General features: G+C 46.7%; 1 protein-coding gene across 2 annotated transcripts in view; it reads right to left on the bottom strand.

Moving 5' to 3' along the window:
* Nucleotides 1-25,757, bottom strand: part of LOC110506716 (plexin-A4) — a 488,023-nt gene that overhangs the window by 22,545 nt on the left and 439,721 nt on the right. For both annotated transcript variants that reach the window (XM_036945082.1, XM_036945083.1), the window contains exons 27-29: nucleotides 20,021-20,120; nucleotides 15,878-16,068; nucleotides 3,653-3,822 (exon numbers count right to left, since the gene is read on the bottom strand). In XM_036945082.1, coding sequence (XP_036800977.1) covers nucleotides 3,653-3,822; nucleotides 15,878-16,068; nucleotides 20,021-20,120 — 461 coding nt within the window. The remainder of the gene's footprint in view (nucleotides 1-3,652; nucleotides 3,823-15,877; nucleotides 16,069-20,020; nucleotides 20,121-25,757) is intronic.

The raw sequence follows: 25,757 nt of genomic DNA, 5'->3' as shown, positions 1-25,757 counted from the left end.
CAGGGGACATGGTGCTCTGAGCTGGCTGGGTGTATTTAATAATCTGGTTTGAAGGACATGTCCCCACTGCTTGGTGTAGAACAGGGGACATGGTGCTCTGAGCTGGCTGGGTGTATTTAATAATCTGGTTTGACGGATATGTCCCCACTGCTTGGTGTAGAACAGGGGACATGGTGCTCTGAGCTGGCTGGGTGTATTTAATAATCTGGTTTGAAGGATATGTCCCCACTGCTTGGTGTAGAACAGGGGACATGGTGCTCTGAGCTGGCTGGGTGTATTTAATAATCTGGTTTGAAGGACATGTCCCCACTGCTTGGTGTAGAACAGGGGACATGGTGCTCTGAGCTGGCTGGGTGTATTTAATAATCTGGTTTGAAGGACATGTCCCCACTGCTTGGTGTAGAACAGGGGACATGGTGCTCTGAGCTGGCTGGGTGTATTTAATAATCTGGTTTGAAGGACATGTCCCCACTGCTTGGTGTAGAACAGGGGACATGGTGCTCTGAGCTGGCTGGGTGTATTTAATAATCTGGTTTGAAGGATATGTCCCCACTGCTTGGTGTAGAACAGGGGACATGGTGCTCTGAGCTGGCTGGGTGTATTTAATAATCTGGTTTGAAGGACATGTCCCCACTGCTTGGTGTAGAACAGGGGACATGGTGCTCTGAGCTGGCTGGGTGTATTTAATAATCTGGTTTGACGGATATGTCCCCACTGCTTGGTGTAGAACAGGGGACATGGTGCTCTGAGCTGGCTGGGTGTATTTAATAATCTGGTTTGAAGGACATGTCCACACTGCTTGGTGTAGAACAGGGGACATGGTGCTCTGAGCTGGCTGGGTGTATTTAATAATCTGGTTTGAAGGATATGTCCCCACTGCTTGGTGTAGAACAGGGGACATGGTGCTCTGAGCTGGCTGGGTGTATTTAATAATCTGGTTTGAAGGACATGTCCCCACTGCTTGGTGTAGAACAGGGGACATGGTGCTCTGAGCTGGCTGGGTGTATTTAATAATCTGGTTTGAAGGACATGTCCCCACTGCTTGGTGTAGAACAGGGGACATGGTGCTCTGAGCTGGCTGGGTGTATTTAATAATCTGGTTTGAAGGATATGTCCCCACTGCTTGGTGTAGAACAGGGGACATGGTGCTCTGAGCTGGCTGGGTGTATTTAATAATCTGGTTTGAAGGATATGTCCCCACTGCTTGGTGTAGAACAGGGGACATGGTGCTCTGAGCTGGCTGGGTGTATTTAATAATCTGGTTTGAAGGACATGTCCCCACTGCTTGGTGTAGAACAGGGGACATGGTGCTCTGAGCTGGCTGGGTGTATTTAATAATCTGGTTTGAAGGACATGTCCCCACTGCTTGGTGTAGAACAGGGGACATGGTGCTCTGAGCTGGCTGGGTGTATTTAATAATCTGGTTTGACGGATATGTCCCCACTGCTTGGTGTAGAACAGGGGACATGGTGCTCTGAGCTGGCTGGGTGTATTTAATAATCTGGTTTGAAGGACATGTCCCCACTGCTTGGTGTAGAACAGGGGACATGGTGCTCTGAGCTGGCTGGGTGTATTTAATAATCTGGTTTGAAGGACATGTCCCCACTGCTTGGTGTAGAACAGGGGACATGGTGCTCTGAGCTGGCTGGGTGTATTTAATAATCTGGTTTGAAGGACATGTCCCCACTGCTTGGTGTAGAACAGGGGACATGGTGCTCTGAGCTGGCTGGGTGTATTTAATAATCTGGTTTGAAGGATATGTCCCCACTGCTTGGTGTAGAACAGGGGACATGGTGCTCTGAGCTGGCTGGGTGTATTTAATAATCTGGTTTGAAGGACATGTCCCCACTGCTTGGTGTAGAACAGGGGACATGGTGCTCTGAGCTGGCTGGGTGTATTTAATAATCTGGTTTGAAGGACATGTCCCCACTGCTTGGTGTAGAACAGGGGACATGGTGCTCTGAGCTGGCTGGGTGTATTTAATAATCTGGTTTGAAGGACATGTCCCCACTGCTTGGTGTAGAACAGGGGACATGGTGCTCTGAGCTGGCTGGGTGTATTTAATAATCTGGTTTGAAGGATATGTCCCCACTGCTTGGTGTAGAACAGGGGACATGGTGCTCTGAGCTGGCTGGGTGTATTTAATAATCTGGTTTGAAGGATATATCCCCACTGCTTGGTGTAGAACAGGGGACATGGTGCTCTGAGCTGGCTGGGTGTATTTAATAATCTGGTTTGAAGGATATGTCCCCACTGCTTGGTGTAGAACAGGGGACATGGTGCTCTGAGCTGGCTGGGTGTATTTAATAATCTGGTTTGAAGGATATGTCCCCACTGCTTGGTGTAGAACAGGGGACATGGTGCTCTGAGCTGGCTGGGTGTATTTAATAATCTGGTTTGAAGGATATGTCCCCACTGCTTGGTGTAGAACAGGGGACATGGTGCTCTGAGCTGGCTGGGTGTATTTAATAATCTGGTTTGAAGGACATGTCCCCACTGCTTGGTGTAGAACAGGGGACATGGTGCTCTGAGCTGGCTGGGTGTATTTAATAATCTGGTTTGAAGGACATGTCCCCACTGCTTGGTGTAGAACAGGGGACATGGTGCTCTGAGCTGGCTGGGTGTATTTAATAATCTGGTTTGAAGGATATGTCCCCACTGCTTGGTGTAGAACAGGGGACATGGTGCTCTGAGCTGGCTGGGTGCAGAAGGCACTAAGCGTTGTGTAAGCGTTGTGTAAGCGTTACCAGTGTGTTATATTAAAGGACTGTTTAACGTTTCCCCTCTTGCGAGAGTGATTCCATTAATGTCTATTGTAAGCGCGACCTACAGAGCTCTTGGAAAACACTTAACACGCTCTTTTGCAAATGGTGCAATAACGCAGACACTGGGAAGGATAGAAATTAGGACCATGAAGTAAATAGTCTCTCTTTCCCCCTCTCTCTCCACTCTCCTCCGGACGACTGCCCCACAAATCAATTCCCAGCCCCATGGTCCTTTGGGTCGGAGCTGAGTGATGCATGATGGGACCATGGCGAAGGCCAGGGGCTAATGAGTTATTAGCGTGGTGTTTAACTCCCACTGAGTCCATTTCCTCTTCTCCTCCACCCCCTCCTCTCCTCCTCTCTTCCTCTCTCCCTCATTCTAATCCACTCCAGGTTATTTAACCCTGCCACCCCTTCAGGAGGGGGACACAGGTCTAAATTAATCAGAGGGTATTCATTTGGAGTCCACTTCCTTCACCTAGCCTCCCCTGGTTTCCTCGCCCTGGCGACTACGGGCGGCTCGTTCCCGGTCGGTCACCATGGTAATGTCAGAGCTGGCTGCCCTGATTGGTTGCCTGTGGGATTAGCTCTTCGTCATTGGATTTAATGAAGATTGTTCACACACTCTATGGTTCATTCAGTAGGCATGGAGGTGGTGGTGGAGCAGGGAGACATATTTAGGGCAGTGCCATCTTCTCTCTGATAAACTTCCGTGTGTGTGTGTGTGTGTGTGTGTATACAAGAGTGTACATGTGTCTGTGTTTCTACACGTGTGTGTGTGTGTGTGTGTAGGGGGGGGGGGGTTGCAGTACACTTCCAATGTTAACCTGTTTTAGCACAGTACACAGTAAAACAACAGAAAAGGCCAGATGTCGCCAGTGTCTCACCAGTTGCTTTTCCATGTGTGTCTGACATGCGGGTCATGGATGCTGTGCTTGTCAGCCTGCTCATCCAGGAAGTCAAACATGTACTTGATGGCCAGGGGCAGGGCGCTGCCTCGGTGGGCCGTGCTGAAGATGGTCTCAAACAGGTCATCCACAAACTTCTGTAAAGTGCCCTGTGGAAGCAGAGAGATCAGCAGTGAGCGACAGACAACACACACAGAGACAGAGAGAATGACGACAGGTGTCTGCAACACTGGTATCAGACACATCGGTATCAGACACATCGGTATCAGACACATCGGTATCAGACACATCGGTATCAGCCCCACATCGGTATCAGACACATCGGCATCAGACACATCGGTATCAGACACATCGGTATCAGACACATCGGTATCAGACACATCGGTATCAGACACATCGGCATCAGACACATCGGGATCAGACACATCGGTATCAGCCCCACATCGGTATCAGACACATCGGTATCAGACACATCGGTATCAGACACATCGGTATCAGACACATCGGCATCAGACACATCGGTATCAGACACATCGGCATCAGACCCATCGGTATCAGACACATCGGTATCAGACACATCGGTATCAGACACATCGGTATCAGACACATCGGCATCAGACACATCGGTATCAGACCCATCGGTATCAGACACATCGGTATCAGACACATCGGTATCAGACACATCGGTATCAGACACATCGGTATCAGACCCATCGGCATCAGACACATCGGTATCAGACCCATTGGTATCAGACACATCGGTATCAGACACATCGGTATCAGACACATCGGTATCAGACACATCGGTATCAGACACATCGGTATCAGACCCATCGGCATCAGACACATCGGTATCAGACCCATCGGTATCAGACACATCGGTATCAGACACATCGGTATCAGACACATCGGTATCAGACACATCGGCATCAGACCCATCGGTATCAGACACATCGGTATCAGACACATCGGTATCAGACACATCGGTATCAGACCCATCGGTATCAGACACATCGGCATCAGACACATCGGTATCAGACACATCGGTATCAGACACATCGGTATCAGACACATCGGTATCAGACACATCGGTATCACTTTACTTGACACCCAGTGTCAACACGTTATGACACAGTCATAACCATGTCATAACAGCTGACATAACCTGTCATAATATGGTTATAACACTGTCAAGACCAATATATTTACACCTGTTGTGACATATATTGGGTAATTTTATGGCGGGTTATAACACCTACATAAGAGTGTCAAAACACACATTTATTCAAATGAGTTTTTTTCCTGACAACTTTTAAAGTTTGTTTCTTAAATCCTTTGTTGTTGTGAATTCTTTACATTCATATTTTATTCATCATATTTTAAATAACTCTAGAAAATACACTTTATGAGACTGTTAAGAAGCATTATGACCATCCTGTGTCACTTTACTTGGACTAAGAAAATACACTTTGACACTCAAGAAGCATTATGACCATCATAATCACATAAGCCAGATAGGCCATCTGTCAAAAAGAGGGTGTCTTGTCCTGCTCCTGAAATCTCCTTCTGCATTCATCCCAGTCATCAGCAGAGCATTGGGGTAAGTGCATGTCTGACATCATTTTGTGTGCAATTACAATGATCATTTAATATGGTCAATAAAATAAAACAAAATACTTAGGCTATGATGTAATGGAATGTTTTTCCTTGTGTGGTAGGTTTGGTGGGTTTTGACACTTATGTAGGTGTCATAACCAGCCATGAAATAACACAATATATGTCACAACAGGTAAAAAAATGTCATGAGTGTTATGACCGTATTATAACAGGTTATGACACGTTACGTCAGATATTATGACATGGTTCTGACGCTGGGTGTCAAGTGTTACCGACGCATCAAACTCACGGTTTCCATGGTTTCCATGTGTTTGATACCATTCCATTCACTACATTCCATCCATTATTATGAGCCATCCTCCCCTCACCAGCCTCCGGTGGTGTGTGCGTCTGACTGCGAGTGGGTTTTATCCTGTGTATCTGATGGTGTTTCCTGATGTGTTTCTCTCTCTCTCTCTCTGGTCCTAAATCTCTGGGCTTTGATGGGAAATTGTTTTTTCACAGTTCACTTTTAATAATATCTGGGAACAGGAGGTGCATCTCCTAAGCCTCTGTGTGTGGAGGGATTAGCTCACACACTGCACCATTGACCCTAATTTGATTTAATGTTCTCGTCTTTAAGGAGGAGAGAAGAGAGAGAACGAGATAGATAGAAAGAGAAAATCTAATCCACTTGTAAGGAATGAGCTGATAGAATGCGAGGGGGAGAAGAGAGGAGAGGACAGAATGACAAAAAGCAACAGTGAGGGAAGCCTATCTGGAAAGAGCCACAAGCGCGCAGTGTGTCAGATGAGGTGTGCACAAGCGGCAAATAAAAATCCCAATTTGGGTGGAGCGGTGACTGAGTCAGAGAGGAGAGAGGGAGGGGGGCGTGAGGAGAATCCAGTTAGCTGACAATCACAGCCGTGATTCTACCATGTCCCACATTTCTGACAGCTTATCATTTGCCTATGAAGATGAAAATATACATTTCTTCCTCAAACCCTGTGTAGTCATGGGGACCGTTTAGTGGCAGGGAGGCTGTTATACATGTAGTGTGTGTATGTGTGTGTGTGTGTGTGTGTTATACGTGTGTATGTGAGTGTTTGTGAGTAAGGAATCCCACAGACAGACAACTTCATCATGATAGTCCTTCATCTGTCCCGTGAGAGCACAAGCTGCCATTACAGCCCACTGAAAACACACACACACACACACACACACACACACACACACACACACACACACACACACACACACACACACACACACACACACACACACACACACACACACACACACACACACACAGAGAGAGAGAGAAACCTGGCCCATCATTACACTGCACTTTAAAGACAATGTGTAATCTAGAATTTAGCCTCACAGACAGTGCTGCCTGCATCAGAACTACCCTGTCATTTAGGATGAGGACAGACAGTGCTGCCTGCATCAGAACTACCCTGTCATTTAGGATGAGGACAGACAGTGCTGCCTGCATCAGAACTACCCTGTCATTTAGGATGAGGACAGACAGTGTTGCCTGCATCAGAACTACCCTGTCATTTAGGATGAGGACAGACAGTGTTGCCTGCATCAGAACTACCCTGTCATTTAGGATGAGGACAGACAGTGCTGCCTGCATCAGAACTACCCTGTCATTTAGGATGAGGACAGACAGTGCTGCCTGCATCAGAACTACCCTGTCATTTAGGATGAGGACAGACAGTGTTTCCTGCATCAGAACTACCCTGTCATTTAGGATGAGGACAGACAGTGTTTCCTGCATCAGAACTACCCTGTCATTTAGGATGAGGACAGACAGTGCTGCCTGCATCAGAACTACCCTGTCATTTAGAATGAGGACAGACAGTGTTTCCTGCATCAGAACTACCCTGTCATTTAGGATGAGGACAGACAGTGTTGCCTGCATCAGAACTACCCTGTCATTTAGGATGAGGACAGACAGTGCTGCCTGCATCAGAACTACCCTGTCATTTAGGATGAGGACAGACAGTGCTGCCTGCATCAGAACTACCCTGTCATTTAGGATGAGGACAGACAGTGTTTCCTGCATCAGAACTACCCTGTCATTTAGGATGAGGACAGACAGTGTTTCCTGCATCAGAACTACCCTGTCATTTAGGATGAGGACAGACAGTGCTGCCTGCATCAGAACTACCCTGTCATTTAGGATGAGGACAGACAGTGCTGCCTGCATCAGAACTACCCTGTCATTTAGGATGAGGACAGACAGTGTTGCCTGCATCAGAACTACCCTGTCATTTAGGATGAGGACAGACAGTGCTAACTGCATCAGAACTACGCTGTCATTTAGGATGAGGACAGACAGTGTTGCCTGCATCAGAACTACCCTGTCATTTAGGATGAGGACAGACAGTGCTGCCTGCATCAGAACTACGCTGTCATTTAGGATGAGGACAGACAGTGCTGCCTGCATCAGAACTACGCTGTCATTTAGGATGAGGACAGACAGTGTTTCCTGCATCAGAACTACCCTGTCATTTAGGATGAGGACAGACAGTGCTGCCTGCATCAGAACTACGCTGTCATTTAGGATGAGGACAGACAGTGTTGCCTGCATCAGAACTACCCTGTCATTTAGGATGAGGACAGACAGTGTTTCCTGCATCAGAACTACCCTGTCATTTAGGATGAGGACAGACAGTGTTTCCTGCATCAGAACTACCCTGTCATTTAGGATGAGGACAGACAGTGCTGCCTGCATCAGAACTACCCTGTCATTTAGGATGAGGACAGACAGTGCTGCCTGCATCAGAACTACCCTGTCATTTAGGATGAGGACAGACAGTGCTGCCTGCATCAGAACTACCCTGTCATTTAGGATGAGGACAGACAGTGTTGCCTGCATCAGAACTACCCTGTCATTTAGGATGAGGACAGACAGTGTTGCCTGCATCAGAACTACCCTGTCATTTAGGATGAGGACAGACAGTGTTGCCTGCATCAGAACTACCCTGTCATTTAGGATGAGGACAGACAGTGCTGCCTGCATCAGAACTACCCTGTCATTTAGGATGAGGACAGACAGTGCTGCCTGCATCAGAACTACCCTGTCATTTAGGATGAGGACAGACAGTGTTTCCTGCATCAGAACTACCCTGTCATTTAGGATGAGGACAGACAGTGTTTCCTGCATCAGAACTACCCTGTCATTTAGGATGAGGACAGACAGTGCTGCCTGCATCAGAACTACCCTGTCATTTAGGATGAGGACAGACAGTGTTTCCTGCATCAGAACTACCCTGTCATTTAGGATGAGGACAGACAGTGCTGCCTGCATCAGAACTACCCTGTCATTTAGGATGAGGACAGACAGTGCTGCCTGCATCAGAACTACCCTGTCATTTAGGATGAGGACAGACAGTGTTGCCTGCATCAGAACTACCCTGTAATTTAGGATGAGGACAGACAGTGTTTCCTGCATCAGAACTACCCTGTCATTTAGGATGAGGACAGACAGTGCTGCCTGCATCAGAACTACCCTGTCATTTAGGATGACAGACAGTGTTGCCTGCATCAGAACTACCCTGTCATTTAGGATGAGGACAGACAGTGTTTCCTGCATCAGAACTACCCTGTCATTTAGGATGAGGACAGACAGTGCTGCCTGCATCAGAACTACCCTGTCATTTAGGATGAGGACAGACAGTGTTGCCTGCATCAGAACTACCCTGTCATTTAGGATGAGGACAGACAGTGTTTCCTGCATCAGAACTACCCTGTCATTTAGGATGAGGACAGACAGTGCTGCCTGCATCAGAACTACCCTGTCATTTAGGATGACAGACAGTGTTGCCTGCATCAGAACTACCCTGTCATTTAGGATGAGGACAGACAGTGTTTCCTGCATCAGAACTACCCTGTCATTTAGGATGAGGACAGACAGTGCTGCCTGCATCAGAACTACCCTGTCATTTAGGATGAGGACAGACAGTGTTTCCTGCATCAGAACTACCCTGTCATTTAGGATGAGGACAGACAGTATTGCCTGCATCAGAACTACCCTGTCATTTAGGATGAGGACAGACAGTGCTGCCTGCATCAGAACTACCCTGTCATTTAGGATGAGGACAGACAGTGCTGCCTGCATCAGAACTACCCTGACATTTAGGATGAGGACAGACAGTATTGCCTGCATCAGAACTACCCTGTCATTTAGGATGAGGACAGACAGTGCTGCCTGCATCAGAACTACCCTGTCATTTAGGATGAGGACAGACAGTATTGCCTGCATCAGAACTACCCTGTCATTTAGGATGAGGACAGACAGTGCTGCCTGCATCAGAACTACCCTGTCATTTAGGATGAGGACAGACAGTGTTTCCTGCATCAGAACTACCCTGTCATTTAGGATGAGGACAGACAGTATTGCCTGCATCAGAACTACCCTGTCATTTAGGATGAGGACAGACAGTGCTGCCTGCATCAGAACTACCCTGTCATTTAGGATGAGGACAGACAGTGTTTCCTGCATCAGAACTACCCTGTCATTTAGGATGAGGACAGACAGTGTTGCCTGCATCAGAACTACCCTGTCATTTAGGATGAGGACAGACAGTGCTGCCTGCATCAGAACTACCCTGTCATTTAGGATGAGGACAGACAGTGCTGCCTGCATCAGAACTACCCTGTCATTTAGGATGAGGACAGACAGTGTTGCCTGCATCAGAACTACCCTGTCATTTAGGATGAGGACAGACAGTGTTTCCTACATCAGAACTACCCTGTCATTTAGGATGAGGACAGACAGTGCTGCCTCCATCAGAACTACCCTGTCATTTAGGATGAGGACAGACAGTGTTTCCTGCATCAGAACTACCCTGTCATTTAGGATGAGGACAGACAGTGTTGCCTGCATCAGAACTACCCTGTCTTTTAGGATGAGGACAGACAGTGTTGCCTGCATCAGAACTACCCTGTCATTTAGGATGAGGACAGACAGTGTTTCCTGCATCAGAACTACCCTGTCATTTAGGATGAGGACAGACAGTGCTGCCTCCATCAGAACTACCCTGTCATTTAGGATGAGGACAGACAGTGCTGCCTGCATCAGAACTACCCTGTCATTTAGGATGAGGACAGACAGTGTTGCCTGCATCAGAACTACCCTGTCATTTAGGATGAGGACAGACAGTGTTTCCTACATCAGAACTACCCTGTCATTTAGGATGAGGACAGACAGTGCTGCCTCCATCAGAACTACCCTGTCATTTAGGATGAGGACAGACAGTGTTTCCTGCATCAGAACTACCCTGTCATTTAGGATGAGGACAGACAGTGTTGCCTGCATCAGAACTACCCTGTCTTTTAGGATGAGGACAGACAGTGTTGCCTGCATCAGAACTACCCTGTCATTTAGGATGAGGACAGACAGTGTTTCCTGCATCAGAACTACCCTGTCATTTAGGATGAGGACAGACAGTGCTGCCTCCATCAGAACTACCCTGTCATTTAGGATGAGGACAGACAGTGCTGCCTGCATCAGAACTACCCTGTCATTTAGGATGAGGACAGACAGTGTTTCCTGCATCAGAACTACCCTGTCATTTAGGATGAGGACAGACAGTGCTGCCTGCATCAGAACTACCATGTCATTTAGGATGAGGACAGACAGTGCTGCCTGCATCAGAACTACCCTGTCATTTAGGATGAGGACAGACAGTGTTGCCTGCATCAGAACTACCCTGTCATTTAGGATGAGGACAGACAGTGTTTCCTGCATCAGAACTACCCTGTCATTTAGGATGAGGACAGACAGTGCTGCCTGCATCAGAACTACCCTGTCATTTAGGATGAGGACAGACAGTGCTGCCTGCATCAGAACTACCCTGTCATTTAGGATGAGGACAGACAGTGCTGCCTGCATCAGGACTACCCTGTCATTTAGGATGAGGACAGACAGTGTTGCCTGCATCAGAACTACCCTGTCATTTAGGATGAGGACAGACAGTGTTTCCTGCATCAGAACTACCCTGTCATTTAGGATGAGGACAGACAGTGTTTCCTGCATCAGAACTACCCTGTCATTTAGGATGAGGACAGACAGTGTTTCCTGCATCAGAACTACCCTGTCATTTAGGATGAGGACAGACAGTGCTGCCTGCATCAGAACTACCCTGTCATTTAGGATGAGGACAGACAGTGTTTCCTGCATCAGAACTACCCTGTCATTTAGGATGAGGACAGACAGTGTTGCCTGCATCAGAACTACCCTGTCATTTAGGATGAGGACAGACAGTGTTTCCTGCATCAGAACTACCCTGTCATTTAGGATGAGGACAGACAGTGCTGCCTGCATCAGAACTACCCTGTCATTTAGGATGAGGACAGACAGTGTTTCCTGCATCAGAACTACCCTGTCATTTAGGATGAGGACAGACAGTGTTTCCTGCATCAGAACTACCCTGTCATTTAGGATGAGGACAGACAGTGTTTCCTGCATCAGAACTACCCTGTCATTTAGGATGAGGACAGACAGTGCTGCCTGCATCAGAACTACGCTGTCATTTAGGATGAGGACAGACAGTGTTTCCTGCATCAGAACTACCCTGTCATTTAGGATGAGGACAGACAGTGCTGCCTGCATCAGAACTACCCTGTCATTTAGGATGAGGACAGACAGTGCTGCCTGCATCAGAACTACGCTGTCATTTAGGATGAGGACAGACAGTGCAGCCTGCATCAGAACTACCCTGTCATTTAGGATGAGGACAGACAGTGCTGCCTGCATCAGAACTACCCTGTCATTTAGGATGAGGACAGACAGTGCTGCCTGCATCAGAACTACGCTGTCATTTAGGATGAGGACAGACAGTGTTTCCTGCATCAGAACTACCCTGTCATTTAGGATGAGGACAGACAGTGTTGCCTGCATCAGAACTACCCTGTCATTTAGGATGAGGACAGACAGTGCTGCCTGCATCAGAACTACCCTGTCATTTAGGATGAGGACAGACAGTGTTTCCTGCATCAGAACTACCATGTCATTTAGGATGAGGACAGACAGTGTTTCCTGCATCAGAACTACCCTGTCATTTAGGATGAGGACAGACAGTGTTTCCTGCATCAGAACTACCCTGTCATTTAGGATGAGGACAGACAGTGCTGCCTGCATCAGAACTACCCTGTCATTTAGGATGAGGACAGACAGTGTTTCCTGCATCAGAACTACCCTGTCATTTAGGATGAGGACAGACAGTGTTTCCTGCATCAGAACTACCCTGTCATTTAGGATGAGGACAGACAGTGCTGCCTGCATCAGAACTACCCTGTCATTTAGGATGAGGACAGACAGTGTTGCCTGCATCAGAACTACGCTGTCATTTAGGATGAGGACAGACAGTGCTGCCTGCATCAGAACTACCCTGTCATTTAGGATGAGGACAGACAGTGCTGCCTGCATCAGAACTACCCTGTCATTTAGGATGAGGACAGACAGTGCTGCCTGCATCAGAACTACGCTGTCATTTAGGATGAGGACAGACAGTGCTGCCTGCATCAGAACTACCCTGTCATTTAGGATGAGGACAGACAGTGTTTCCTGCATCAGAACTACCCTGTCATTTAGGATGAGGACAGACAGTGCTGCCTGCATCAGAACTACCCTGTCATTTAGGATGAGGACAGACAGTGCTGCCTGCATCAGAACTACCCTGTCATTTAGGATGAGGACAGACAGTGCTGCCTGCATCAGAACTACCCTGTCATTTAGGATGAGGACAGACAGTGTTTCCTGCATCAGAACTACCCTGTCATTTAGGATGAGGGCAGACAGTGTTGCCTGCATCAGAACTACCCTGTCATTTAGGATGAGGACAGACAGTGTTTCCTGCATCAGAACTACCCTGTCATTTAGGATGAGGACAGACAGTGCTGCCTGCATCAGAACTACCCTGTCATTTAGGATGAGGACAGACAGTGCTGCCTGCATCAGAACTACCCTGTCATTTAGGATGAGGACAGACAGTGCTGCCTGCATCAGAACTACCCTGTCATTTAGGATGAGGACAGACAGTGCTGCCTGCATCAGAACTACCCTGTCATTTAGGATGAGGGCAGACAGTGCTGCCTGCATCAGAACTACCCTGTCATTTAGGATGAGGACAGACAGTGTTGCCTGCATCAGAACTACCCTGTCATTTAGGATGAGGACAGACAGTGTTGCCTGCATCAGAACTACCCTGTCATTTAGGATGAGGACAGACAGTGTTGCCTGCATCAGAACTACCCTGTCATTTAGGATGAGGACAGACAGTGTTGCCTCCATCAGAACTACCCTGTCATTTAGGATGAGGACAGACAGTGCTGCCTGCATCAGAACTACCCTGTCATTTAGGATGAGGACAGACAGTGTTGCCTGCATCAGAACTACCCTGTCATTTAGGATGAGGACAGACAGTGCTGCCTGCATCAGAACTACCCTGTCATTTAGGATGAGGACAGACAGTGTTGCCTGCATCAGGACTACCCTGTCATTTAGGATGAGGACAGACAGTGCTGCCTGCATCAGAACTACCCTGTCATTTAGGATGAGGACAGACAGTGTTTCCTGCATCAGAACTACCCTGTCATTTAGGATGAGGACAGACAGTGTTTCCTGCATCAGAACTACGCTGTCATTTAGGATGAGGACAGACAGTGTTTCCTGCATCAGAACTACCCTGTCATTTAGGATGAGGACAGACAGTGCTGCCTGCATCAGAACTACCCTGTCATTTAGGATGAGGGCAGACAGTGTTGCCTGCATCAGAACTACCCTGTCATTTAGGATGAGGACAGACAGTGTTTCCTGCATCAGAACTACCATGTCATTTAGGATGAGGACAGACAGTGTGTCCTGCATCAGAACTACCCTGTCATTTAGGATGAGGACAGACAGTATTGCCTGCATCAGAACTGCCCTGTCATTTAGGATGAGGACAGACAGTGTTTCCTGCATCAGAACTACCCTGTCATTTAGGATGAGGACAGACAGTGTTTCCTGCATCAGAACTACCCTGTCATTTAGGATGAGGACAGACAGTGTTGCCTGCATCAGAACTACCCTGTCATTTAGGATGAGGACAGACAGTGTTGCCTGCATCAGAACTACCCTGTCATTTAGGATGAGGACAGACAGTGTTTCCTGCATCAGAACTACCCTGTCATTTAGGATGAGTGGAAAGAAAACAAAACAACAAAGACTGAGTGGGTGAAGGGTTGTTGGTGTTGTCACAAACAGAGAGAGAGAAACAGAGAGAGGAAAAGAGGAATAGAGAACGCAATCAAGAAATAAGCCCTTTGCCCCCCCATCAGAGTGACACTGATGGACCTAAAATGGAAAACGTCAGCGCCGGGCCGACCGAAGGTATTTATTGGTGAGGTGAAAGTCAAACGCAGTCAATTACAGGGCTGTCGGCACAGTCATACCTCAACAAGAGAGATGGACCCCAAGATAAACTGATTACTTCACAAAACACTCCATCTGTAAAGATGACACGCCGTCTCTGCATCGCATTCCCCCCTGACCAGGGTCATCACAGGTAAATAGAGCATTGCTCAGTGTGTGTGTTATGTGTGTGTGTGTGTGTGTGTGTGTTTGAATGACTGAGTGTTTTTGTCTGTCTAAGCGTGTTAGATTGTGGCTCTGGTACATGTGCTTCATAGAGAGAGTGTTGCCATATTCATTACACAGCTCCACAGTGACTGCTCACTGCCAATCACAGCACACGCCAGAGAAATGACAGACAACACTCACTCTCCATATCTCTGTTGCCTCCTCAGCCATCTCTGCCAACAACTCTGTTGATGAGTGTGTGTGGGTGTGTGTGTGAATCCTGCCACTAAGCATTCCCATTACAAATCCAGAAAACCAGGTGGAGTGTTGTCTGTCTGAACCACAACACAAAGAGCAAGGAATGGTCACACCTCCCTCCCTCCCTCCCTCCCTCCCTCCCTCCCTCCCTCCCTCCCTCCCTCCCTCCCTCCCTCCCTCCCTCCCTCCCTCCCCTCCCTCCCTCTCCTCCCTCCCTCCCTCCCTCCCTCCCTCCCTCCCTCCCTCCCTCCCTCTCCTCCCTCTCTCCCCCTCCCTCCCTCCCTCTCTCCCCTCCCTCTCTCCCTCTCTCCCCCTCCCTCTCTCTCTCCCCCTCCCTATCTCTCCCCCTTCCCCCCTCTCTCTCTCCCCTCCCCCCTATCTCCCTCCCTCCCTCTCTGGAAGAAAGCATGTGTGATGTAAAGGAGGTGCATCATTAGCAAGTGGATTGGTAATTCCCATTGAGCAGTGGGATCAAAGTCACGATTCCCTCCAAACCAAATGAACTGATTTTCTGAGGGGCAATAGCGCCCTGGCATGCTCAAAGAGACTCATTTTACGGCTATTTCCATTTCTGTTTTTCACCAGATAACATCTCTGTCCACAGAAAAAGCCTTTACAGGTTGTATCTTTGTGTGTCACCTCTATCATTAGATATGCTGCTGAGGTCTGAAAGACAATATACAGCTACATATTTTCACTTGGGTCTCAGAGTCTACAGGGGATGAGGAATAATATCATATTTGAATAAGGTGTGCATTCGTGTGATAACTCACCTTAGTGGCCAGCAGCCTGGTCAGGTATATCTCAGAGACCATCTTGGAGCCGCGGTCTCCCTCCTTCTGGTCTCCGTGTTCGTGGTTCTTTACCAGGTGCCACACCTTGACCCCGCTCTCCAGGTCGGGCGTGATCATGGGCGTGCGCGAGCGCAGGCTGTCGGGGCTCCCCGTGTACTTGATCATGTTCTCTGTGGAACATAAAGAACAACATCAGAATATGACACAGAGATGAAGCAGAAACCAATGGACATACTGTAACAGACTATGGAAATATAACATGATCAGCACAGACATAGTATAGACGTTGTAGCAGCACAGACATAGTATAGACGTTGTAGCAGCACAGACATAGTATAGACGTTGTAGCCGCGGGAAGATGTTTGGGGGTGAAGGTGCTGCGTTTCTTTCGCCAAACGGTGTGGCAAAAAAACAAACATCTTGGTGAAATATTTTTTGAGGTTCTGCGTTACAGACGGCTATACCGGTCTGCTAATACAGGACTTTTGAATTAGTTTGTATTATTTGGTGGTGCTACAGCACCCTCAGCCTCCCTACTTCCCGCGGATATGGTGCAGAGTAGAGAGAGACAACACACCTAACAGAGGGGATGTGTAAAGAAAACATCTGAGCCAGCACAGTACTGTTCAGGTCGCCGCGATCCAGTGAAAATGGTCAGAGACCACAACATAGACAAAACACACAAAAAAGACAGACGCAACACAAACCAAAGACAGACAAAACAAAATACAGGGGGGGTCAAGCCATACTACACAGGTATTCTAAAGTATACAACACAGGTATTCTAAAGGATTCTAAATGATACTACACAGGTATTCTAAAGTATACAACACAGGTATTCTAAAGTATACTACACAGGTATTCTAAAGGATACTACACAGGTATTCTAAAGGATACTACACAGGTATTCTAAAGGATACTACACAGGTATCCTAAAGGATACTACACAGGTATTCTAAAGGATACTATACAGGTATTCTAAAGGATACTACACAGGTATTCTAAAGGATACTACACAGGTATTCTAAAAGATACTACACAGGTATTCTAAAGGATTCTAAATGATACTACACAGGTATTCTAAATGATACTACACAGGTATTCTAAAGGATACCATACAGGTATTCTAAAGGATACTACACAGGTATTCTAAAGGATACTACACAGGTATTCTAAAGGATTCTAAATGATACTACACAGGTATTCTAAATGATACTACACAGGTATTCTAAATGATACTACACAGGTATTCTAAAGGATACTACACAGGTATTCTAAAGGATACTACACAGGTATTCTAAAGGATACTACACAGGTATTCTAAAGGATACTACACAGGTATTCTAAAGGATACTACACAGATATTCTAATGTATTCTAAAGGATACAAAGTCAAATAAGCCAAATTCAGTCATGTAATTTATCTGGGTTCAGTTAGAAGCTTCAAGCTACCGAGACTTTGAGATTGGACATTAACTTTTACAACAGCGTGTACGTGGTTCATTTTTCATGCCGTCTTTTTCTCTCAGGAGGTAGAATACACCGTGGCACAATTCACGGACACAAAATCGAACAGGTGTATGGCGAGATGAAATATTCATATGCCCTCCCCATTTGACGAGAGTGGCGATGACATTCAAAAACACTCCGGCTCGATGAATGTTTACACAGTCTGAAAATAATTGATCAGTAGGACTGTTGGTCGAGGGAGAGGACGGTGAAATAAAGTGTGTTTTTGCCAAGGCAGATGCTGCAGAAATCAATTTGTCCTTCCAGAGAGAAATGCAGGAAGAGTGAATGATGGAGGAAGAGTGAATGATGGAGGGAGAGAGGAAGAAAGGAGAGGAGAGGGAGGGGTAAAGTACTAGAGAGAGAAAGCAGGTAAAGTGTGTGTGTGCATATTGACTCCTGGAACTTGACTGACTTGGAATGATTGGAGTGTGTGTGCATGTGTGAGCGTGCGTGAGTGTGCGTGTGTGTGTGCGCATGCGTGTGTGAGCATGCGTGTGTGTGAGTGTGCGTGTGTGTGTGCGCGTGCGTGTGTGTGTGCGCGTGTGTGTGAGCGTGTGTGTGTGTGTGCGTGTGTGTGTGTGCGCGTGTGTGTGAGCGTGTGTGTGTGCGCGTGTGTGTGTAATAATAAAGTGGTGGGTGTCTCCCAGAGTGTTATTGAGTGTGCTGGTGTAATAGGGCGTGATGACACGTTCGGTGGAGTGGAAGGAGTTCCTAGAAGGAGCGCTCCACACACACACAGTCCTGAAATACTACCATACTGACATATCACACAGGAGTTTTGATTAAGAAAGGAAGCTCTCTCTCTCTCTCTCTCTCTCCCCATCACTTTCTGCCTTCTCCTTCCATCCCCCTCTCTTTCTCTTTCTCTCCCTCTCTTTCTCTCCCTCTCTTTCTCTCTAAATCCCTTTCCCGCGCGCTTCATCTCACTCACTAACTTTCTGCCTTCTCCTTCCATCCCTCTCTCCCCTACTTCCTCTTCATCTTTCTCCCTCCCTGTTCCTCTTCATCTTTCTCTTTACCCCTCTTCTTCTTCATCATCCCTCCTCCTCTCTCCACCTTCCTCATTTTCTCTCACTAACTTTCTCCCTCCCTCTCCCCCTCTCCTTTGGCTCCATTAGAATCATCCTCTCTTCTCCTCAGTGCCTCTCCATTGTGATCAGTCCAGTTCAAAGTCCCCCCCCCCCCCCCCCCTCCATGTCTCAAGTGGCTCTGGCATCGTTTGAAGTCAATTCCCCAACTAAGTGAAGAGATGTGTGACATTCTGTCTTCCTCCATCTCTCTCTCTATCTCCATCCTGTTCCCTCTCTTTCTCTTTCACACTCACCCTCCTTTTTCTTTGGTCTAATTTGAGTGGAGGAACGGAGGCGAGGCGGTGAGATGGCGTATGGAGATGAGGTGCTAGCTGGCTAATAAAGTGGTCATTTGATGTGTCTGGAGTGTTTGAGTCCGGGCAGCGCTGCCTTTGATCAGGGTTTGATTTGATGGCTTCTTCTCAGGTTCAAGAGAACACAGGGCCGGACCAAGACAGTCACTGCTAGATGGGACACTGTCTGTCTGCAGCCCAAATGGTACGCTATTCCCCATGTAGTTCATCATATTCCCCATGGGGCTCTGGTCCAAAGTAGTGCACTATATAGGGAGTAGGGTGCCATTTGGGACACAGTTTCTGTCTCCAGTCCCAGGGGGGAGGAAAGTGCAAACTGCAAATGCACTCTTTCTTCTCTTCCCTCTCTTTGTTCTCTCTTTGTTAGTCTGTTAAATTCCCTGCTCTCTAATCTTGTTATCCTGTCTCCTGGGCTCAGTTCTGTCCCTCTTCTCCTCTGGGGATTTGTCACTATTACTAAGGTGTAACAGCACATAGTGGCTAATGTATAGAAGACTTTACTATGTGTTCAGGTATTGCTAATAGTGGCTAATGTATGGAAGACTTTACTATGTGTTCAGGTATTGCTAATAGTGGCTAATGTATGGACGACTTTACTATGTGTTCAGGTATTGCTAATAGTGGCTAATGTATGGAAGACTTTACTATGTGTTCAGGTATTGCTAATAGTGGCTAATGTATGGAATACTTTACTATGTGTTCAGGTATTGTTAACAGAGCCTTTACATCTGTTAGTGACATATGGAGCTCAGTTAGTTTGAGGGATGAACAGTGTGTGCAGGAGAAGTCTGTGTTGGTTTCTGTGGTGAAGGTTTAGAGGGAGAAGGTGCTGTTTAGCCACGTTTTTTAATTAAAATCCTGGCAATGGAGCTTGTGCATTCGCAACAGGGAATACCCAGTGTGTGTGTAGGTGAGAACGTCTGTGTGTGTGCTGTTGTGTGTTTGTGTGTGCATGTAAGTGTGTGTGTGTGTGCTGACTCTGACTATGGATCCCACTCCGATTAGAAGGACACAGTTCTTCCTGTTTAACTCTCAGGCACACAGACTGCTGGGAGATGGAGGGGGGGGGGGGGGGGGGGGGGGGGGGGGGGCATAATTGTTTTAGTTCCAGGAGGACAATCCTATCCAGCAGAGAAATCTGGAAATGTGCCGGAAATGTACTCCTCTCTCCTACACACACACACACACACACACACACACACACACACACACACATGTTATCCATACCGTATTTACTGGCTGAGGTTCTGGACACAGTTGAGTTGTTGACCGAGTTGTAGGCCGTCACCTGCTTGGGGACCAAGGCCATCACAGAGTTATCAGGCACCTGCAGAGAACGAGAGAGAGCGAGAGAGAGAGAGAGAGCAGAAAGAGAGAGCGAGAGCGAGAGAGAGCGAGAGAGAGAGAGAGCGAGAGAGCGCAGAAAGAGAGCAGAATGACTAATCACCATCCTCAATGAGTGCATTCTGATTCTGCCAAGTGCATTCTGAATACATAACAATCCCCAATGAAGAGAGATGTGGCACTCAGCCACTAAACCCTGGATCACCATACAAATCACTATCCACACGTCATCATGTGTTTATCCTCCATCTATAACAGCTATGATTGGATGCTCAGGAAGCCTTTGTGATTAGCCTGTGTGATCTAATCAGCCCATACACATATGATTAGTGGTAGTGAACGGGTGCGATGTATATCACTATGTGTGAGATGGGACGTCTCAGCCTTCCATTTCAACAATACCCCTCTTCTGGGGCGAGGGGGGAGTGTGTGTGTGTGTGTGTGAGAGAGAGAGAATGACAGAGAAAGAGAGATGGGCTCCTACTTTTCAACACAACAGAAATTGATTAAATTAACACAACTGGGAGAGGGGCTGATCCCAGCCGTGCACAAACACACGTACATATACACAAACACACACTCTGCATAATTTCACCAGCGAGCCCCGCCGGCTGAGGCAGGGTTAATTGAAGAAGTGATCTCTTTAATAGAGTGTGTATGGGGAATAGGGGTGCAGGGCTAAGGGTCTCAGGTGTGTGTTTGGGGTTATTATTACATCATAGCATTATTTCACCCACTCCCCAACCCGCTCCTGGTGTATAATGTCTTAGTATCATGACAGGCGACACCCATGGGAGGCTCCAGGGAGATTCCACAGGGATCCAACTACCCCCCTCTAACTATACAACATGGTCCCTAAGCAGTAATCCTACATGTTTTTTAGTTTATATAATGGTGTGTGTGTGTGTTTGGGGTTGTAATATTGGGAGGGAGGAGGAGAGGTGGGATGGGATGTGAGATGACAGTTGGGTCTGGGTGGTTTAGGAAGAGGAGGAGGAGAAGAGAGACTGTTGCTCTCATTAAACTGATGGGATGGCCAGATCATATATCAGAGCAATGCTCAGGGTTACAATGTGATTCTCCCTACAGTAAATAATATAATATATGCATATTAATATATGCTACTTAGCAGATGCTTTATCCAAAGTGACTTACAGTACAGTGACTACTTTTATTTGAGCAGAAAGGGCATTGAAACATTAGTTTCAACCAAAGGTGAATGGGTTCTATGCTAACTGTACATAGGGGGCATAGAAATAGAATTAGAATAGTTCCTCTATATCTAGGAGGGTGAATGGGTCTGTGCTGTATTCATAACAACCCATTAGGATGACAGTTAGCAGAGTCTAATTCCATTCAGAGTGCGCTTTGATCCCATTCTATATTCCATATTTCTGTATTCCATTATAACAAGACAGACGTGGGACTTCTGGAGGCTGTCAAGAGGGGAAATCTGTCTGACCAAAGTCGACAGTAATCAATGATATTCATGTTTTACTAGGTCACCAAGACATTCATAATATATAAGTGGGTAATCTCTTCCACTAACGATGGTGTTGTACAAAATCTACGTCATATAAACTGACCTGTTGGACCCAAAGTGAACAAATGACTGATGTAGACAGTAGATAATCGCCACTAGGTAATACATCATTCAAATATAACGTCATCTATTGTTAGTTTGGTAAAATGATGAGAGGAAAGTTTTGGAGTGGGATGAGTGTGAATCTGCGGGATGTTTCCAGTCCCCCTCCTTTCCTCCTTACATCCCACTCTCCTCCCTCCTCGCTCCCTTTCCTCCCTCCTCCCTCACTCCCTCTAACAGGCTTTGAGTGTCTGAGTCTGTTTTTTTGTCAAGGAGAATGCACCGTGCCTTCCCCCTCCTTCCCCTCCCCAGCTGAAAACTGAATTAACTTCTGTCTTCATTATCTCATTCCGGTTTCCAATCAGGCTTCTAATCCATTCTACCTCGCTGTCTCGACCACCACACCCACGACATCCCACTCGCCGCCGTGACATTTCATTTAAGCGTCATGCGGCAGGCAGACCCTCCCCCCTCTCCTCCGGAAAGCTCATTTGGAGGGCTGCTGGCTTAGGTGTCCACATTATTTACACAATAAGGAGCAAGAGAGCGTCGCTCCGTTCCTATTTCCACCGGTCCATCATTCCGGCTCGCTGGAGGGACGGTTGCCAATAAGGGAATGTACCAATCAGCAGGATTTGTCATAATGGGGTTGTCTGTCTGTCTGTCTGTCTGTTTGTCACTGTCTGTTCATGCGAGGTGTACATATGACTGGCTTGTCTGGTGTATGTCCAGGTGAAGGTTTGTGTGTGTTTGCATATTTAAAATAGTGTCATGTTGTCCATGTCTGGAATGGAGCTGGACATACTGTATGTGTGTGTTCTGAGCATGTGTGTCCAACTATGTGTTCTAGTGTGTAAAACTCCCTATGAATGTGAAGACAGATGGACATCTGAGTTGAGCACATCAGATCTTAACTCCTCTCCTCTCTTCTGCTCAGACAGAGAGTTGCCATGGCGTTACGACCGCCTGCCCTTTGTTGGTCATCTTCCTGCCTTTAATCCACCCTCCCTCCCTTGGCTGATTACTTCTGGGGTGTCTATTCAGTCAGGCCCTGATCCTCTGTAATGACCTGGAAGTGCTCTGACAGGCCCAGTCTATTACAGGGGTCACAGGTTACCGGGTCAGAGCCAATAAGGCGGAGAGGAGGGAGAAAGTCATGACTACAAAAGCAATAGTCTCTCTACTGATCGTCATCACTGCTGGTCCTACAGGGGGATAGGAGCAATGATAATCGGGTGTGAGAACTGCCCTTTTCCAAATGTTTTCTGAACGGTGTATTGCTGGGTATTTTTGGTCCCCCCTATGAGTGTGCTGTAGCTATAGAAATAGAGTAAACAGAGTTCACTTCTTCTGAATGAACATTTTGCTTTTCTTGGACAATGCTGTTTTCTATTCTATTATATTCTATTGTCTGAACGAAAGCTGTAATTCTACAATAGAAGATTAAAACACTAAAAACATTGCATCTAGGGTTGCAAAATTCCTGTAAATTTCCCCAAATTCCCCAGTTTTCCAGAAATCCTGGTTGGAAAATTTTTGAAATGACGAGGGAATCCAGAAATCCTCCAACCTGGATTTCTTGGAAAACCAGGGAATTTTGGGAAAGTTACCAAAATTGTTGTACTGTATAGGGAGGGTCCTGATCAACCCTGATTGTACTGTCTAGGGTCCTGATCAACCCTGATTGTACTGTCTAGGGTCCTGATCAACCCTGATTGTACTGTCTAGGGTCCTGATCAACTCTGATTGTACTGTCTAGGGTCCTGATCAACCCTGATTGTACTGTCTAAGGTCCTGATCAACTCTGATTGTACTGTCTAGGGTCCTGATCAACCCTGATTGTACTGTCTAGGGTCCTGATCAACTCTGATTGTACTGTCTAGGGTCCTGATCAACCCTGATTGTACTGTCTAGGGTCCTGATCAACCCTGATTGTACTGTCTAAGGTCCTGATCAACCCTGATTGTACTGTCTAGGGTCTTGATCAACTCTGATTGTACTGTCTAGGGTCCTGATCAACTCTGATTGTACTGTCTAAGGTCCTGATCAACCCTGATTGTACTGTCTAGGGTCCTGATCAACTCTGATTGTACTGTCTAAGGTCCTGATCAACTCTGATTGTACTGTCTAAGGTCCTGATCAACCCTGATTGTACTGTCTAGGGTCCTGATCAACTCTGATTGTACTGTCTAGGGTCCTGATCAACTCTGATTGTACTGCCTAAGGTCCTGATAAACTCTGATTGTACTGTCTAAGGTCCTGATAAACTCTGATTGTACTGTCTAAGGTCCTGATCAACTCTGATTGTACTGTCTAGGGTCCTGATCAACTCTGATTGTACTGCCTAAGGTCCTGATCAACTCTGATTGTACTGTCTAGGGTCCTGATCAACTCTGATTGTACTGCCTAAGGTCCTGATCAACTCTGATTGTACTTTCTAAGGTCCTGATCAACTCTGATTGTACTGTGTCTACATGAAAGGATGCTGCATCTGAAGATAACAATCACTCAATATATTTTCTACCTTTGTAGGGGATTTCAAACTGAACATCCATTTATGTTTTTACTCTAATGACTGTTTTGAGATCTAAAACCGACTTTACTCTTTTGCTCAGAACATCAAATCAAAATCAAATCAAACTTTATTTGCCACATGCGCCGAATACAACTAGTGTAGACCTTACTGTTGAAATGCTTACTTACAAGCCCCTAATCAGTGCAGTTCAAGAAGAAGAAAATATTTACCAAGTAGGCTAAAATAAAAAGTCATAATAAAAATTAACACAATAAGAATAACGAGGCTATCTACAGGGGGCACTGGTACCTAGTCAGTGTGGAGGCTATCTACAGGGGGCACTGGTACCGAGTCAGTGTGGAGGGGTAAAGGCTAGTTGAGGTAATATGTACATCTAGGTGGGGGCAAAGTGACTATGCGATTGAGATTATATCATCTGTGGATCTGTTGGGGTGGTATGCAAATTGGAGTGGGTCTAGGGTGTCCTGGAGGATGCTGTTGATGTGAGCCATGACCAGCCTTTCAAAGCACTTCATGGCTACCGACGTGATTGCCACGGGCGGTAATAATTTAGGCAGGTTACCTCTGCTTCCTTGGGCACAGGGACTATGGCTGTCTACTTGAAACACATAGGTATTACAGACTCAGTCAGGGAGAGGTTGAAAAAGTCAGTGAAGACACTTGACAGTTGGTCTGCGCATGCTTTGAGTACACGTCCTGGTAATCCGTTTGGCCCAGCGGCTTTAAAGGTTTTGTTCACATCGGCTACCGAGAGGGTTATCACACAGTCATCCAGAACAGCTGGTGCTCTCGTGCATGCTTCAGTGTTGATTGCCTTGAAGCAAGCATAAAAGGCATTTAGCTCTTCTGGTAGGCTCGCGTCACTGGGCAGCTCGCGTCTGGGTTTCCCTTTGTAGTCCATAATAGTTTCAAGCCCTGCCGCATCCGACGAGCGTCAGAGCTCGTAGTAGGATTCAATCTTAATCCTGTATTGATGCTTTGCTTGTTTGATGGTTCGTCTGAGGGCATAGCAGGATTTCTTATAAGCGTCCGGATAGGTCTCCCACTCCTTGAATGCAGCAGCTCTAGCCTTTAGCTAGATGAGAATGTTGCCTGTAATCCATGGCTTCTGGTTGGGATATGTACAGTGCCTTGCGAAAGTATTCGGCCCCCTTGAACTTTGCGACCTTTTGCCACATTTCAGGCTTCAAACATAAAGAAATAAAACTGTATTTTTTTGTGAAGAATCAACAACAAGTGGGACACAATCATGAAGTGGAACGACATTTATTGGATATTTCTAACTTTTTTAACAAATCAAAAACTGAAAAATAGGGCGTGCAAAATATTCATTATCCCCTTTTCCGGCGTCTTTTCTTCATGCAAAAGGCGTGGATCTGAGCCTGTTCCAGTGAAAGCAGGATTTCCTTCTCGTCGGACTCGTTAAAGGAAACAGTTTCTTCCAGTCCGAGATGAATAATCGCTGTTCTGATGTCCAGAAGTTATTTTCCGCCATAAGA

Source organism: Oncorhynchus mykiss, chromosome 15 (genome assembly GCF_013265735.2).
Source record: "Oncorhynchus mykiss isolate Arlee chromosome 15, USDA_OmykA_1.1, whole genome shotgun sequence".
Taxonomy (NCBI): Eukaryota; Metazoa; Chordata; class Actinopteri; order Salmoniformes; family Salmonidae; genus Oncorhynchus; species Oncorhynchus mykiss.
This window is presented reverse-complemented; position numbering and strand designations above follow the sequence as displayed.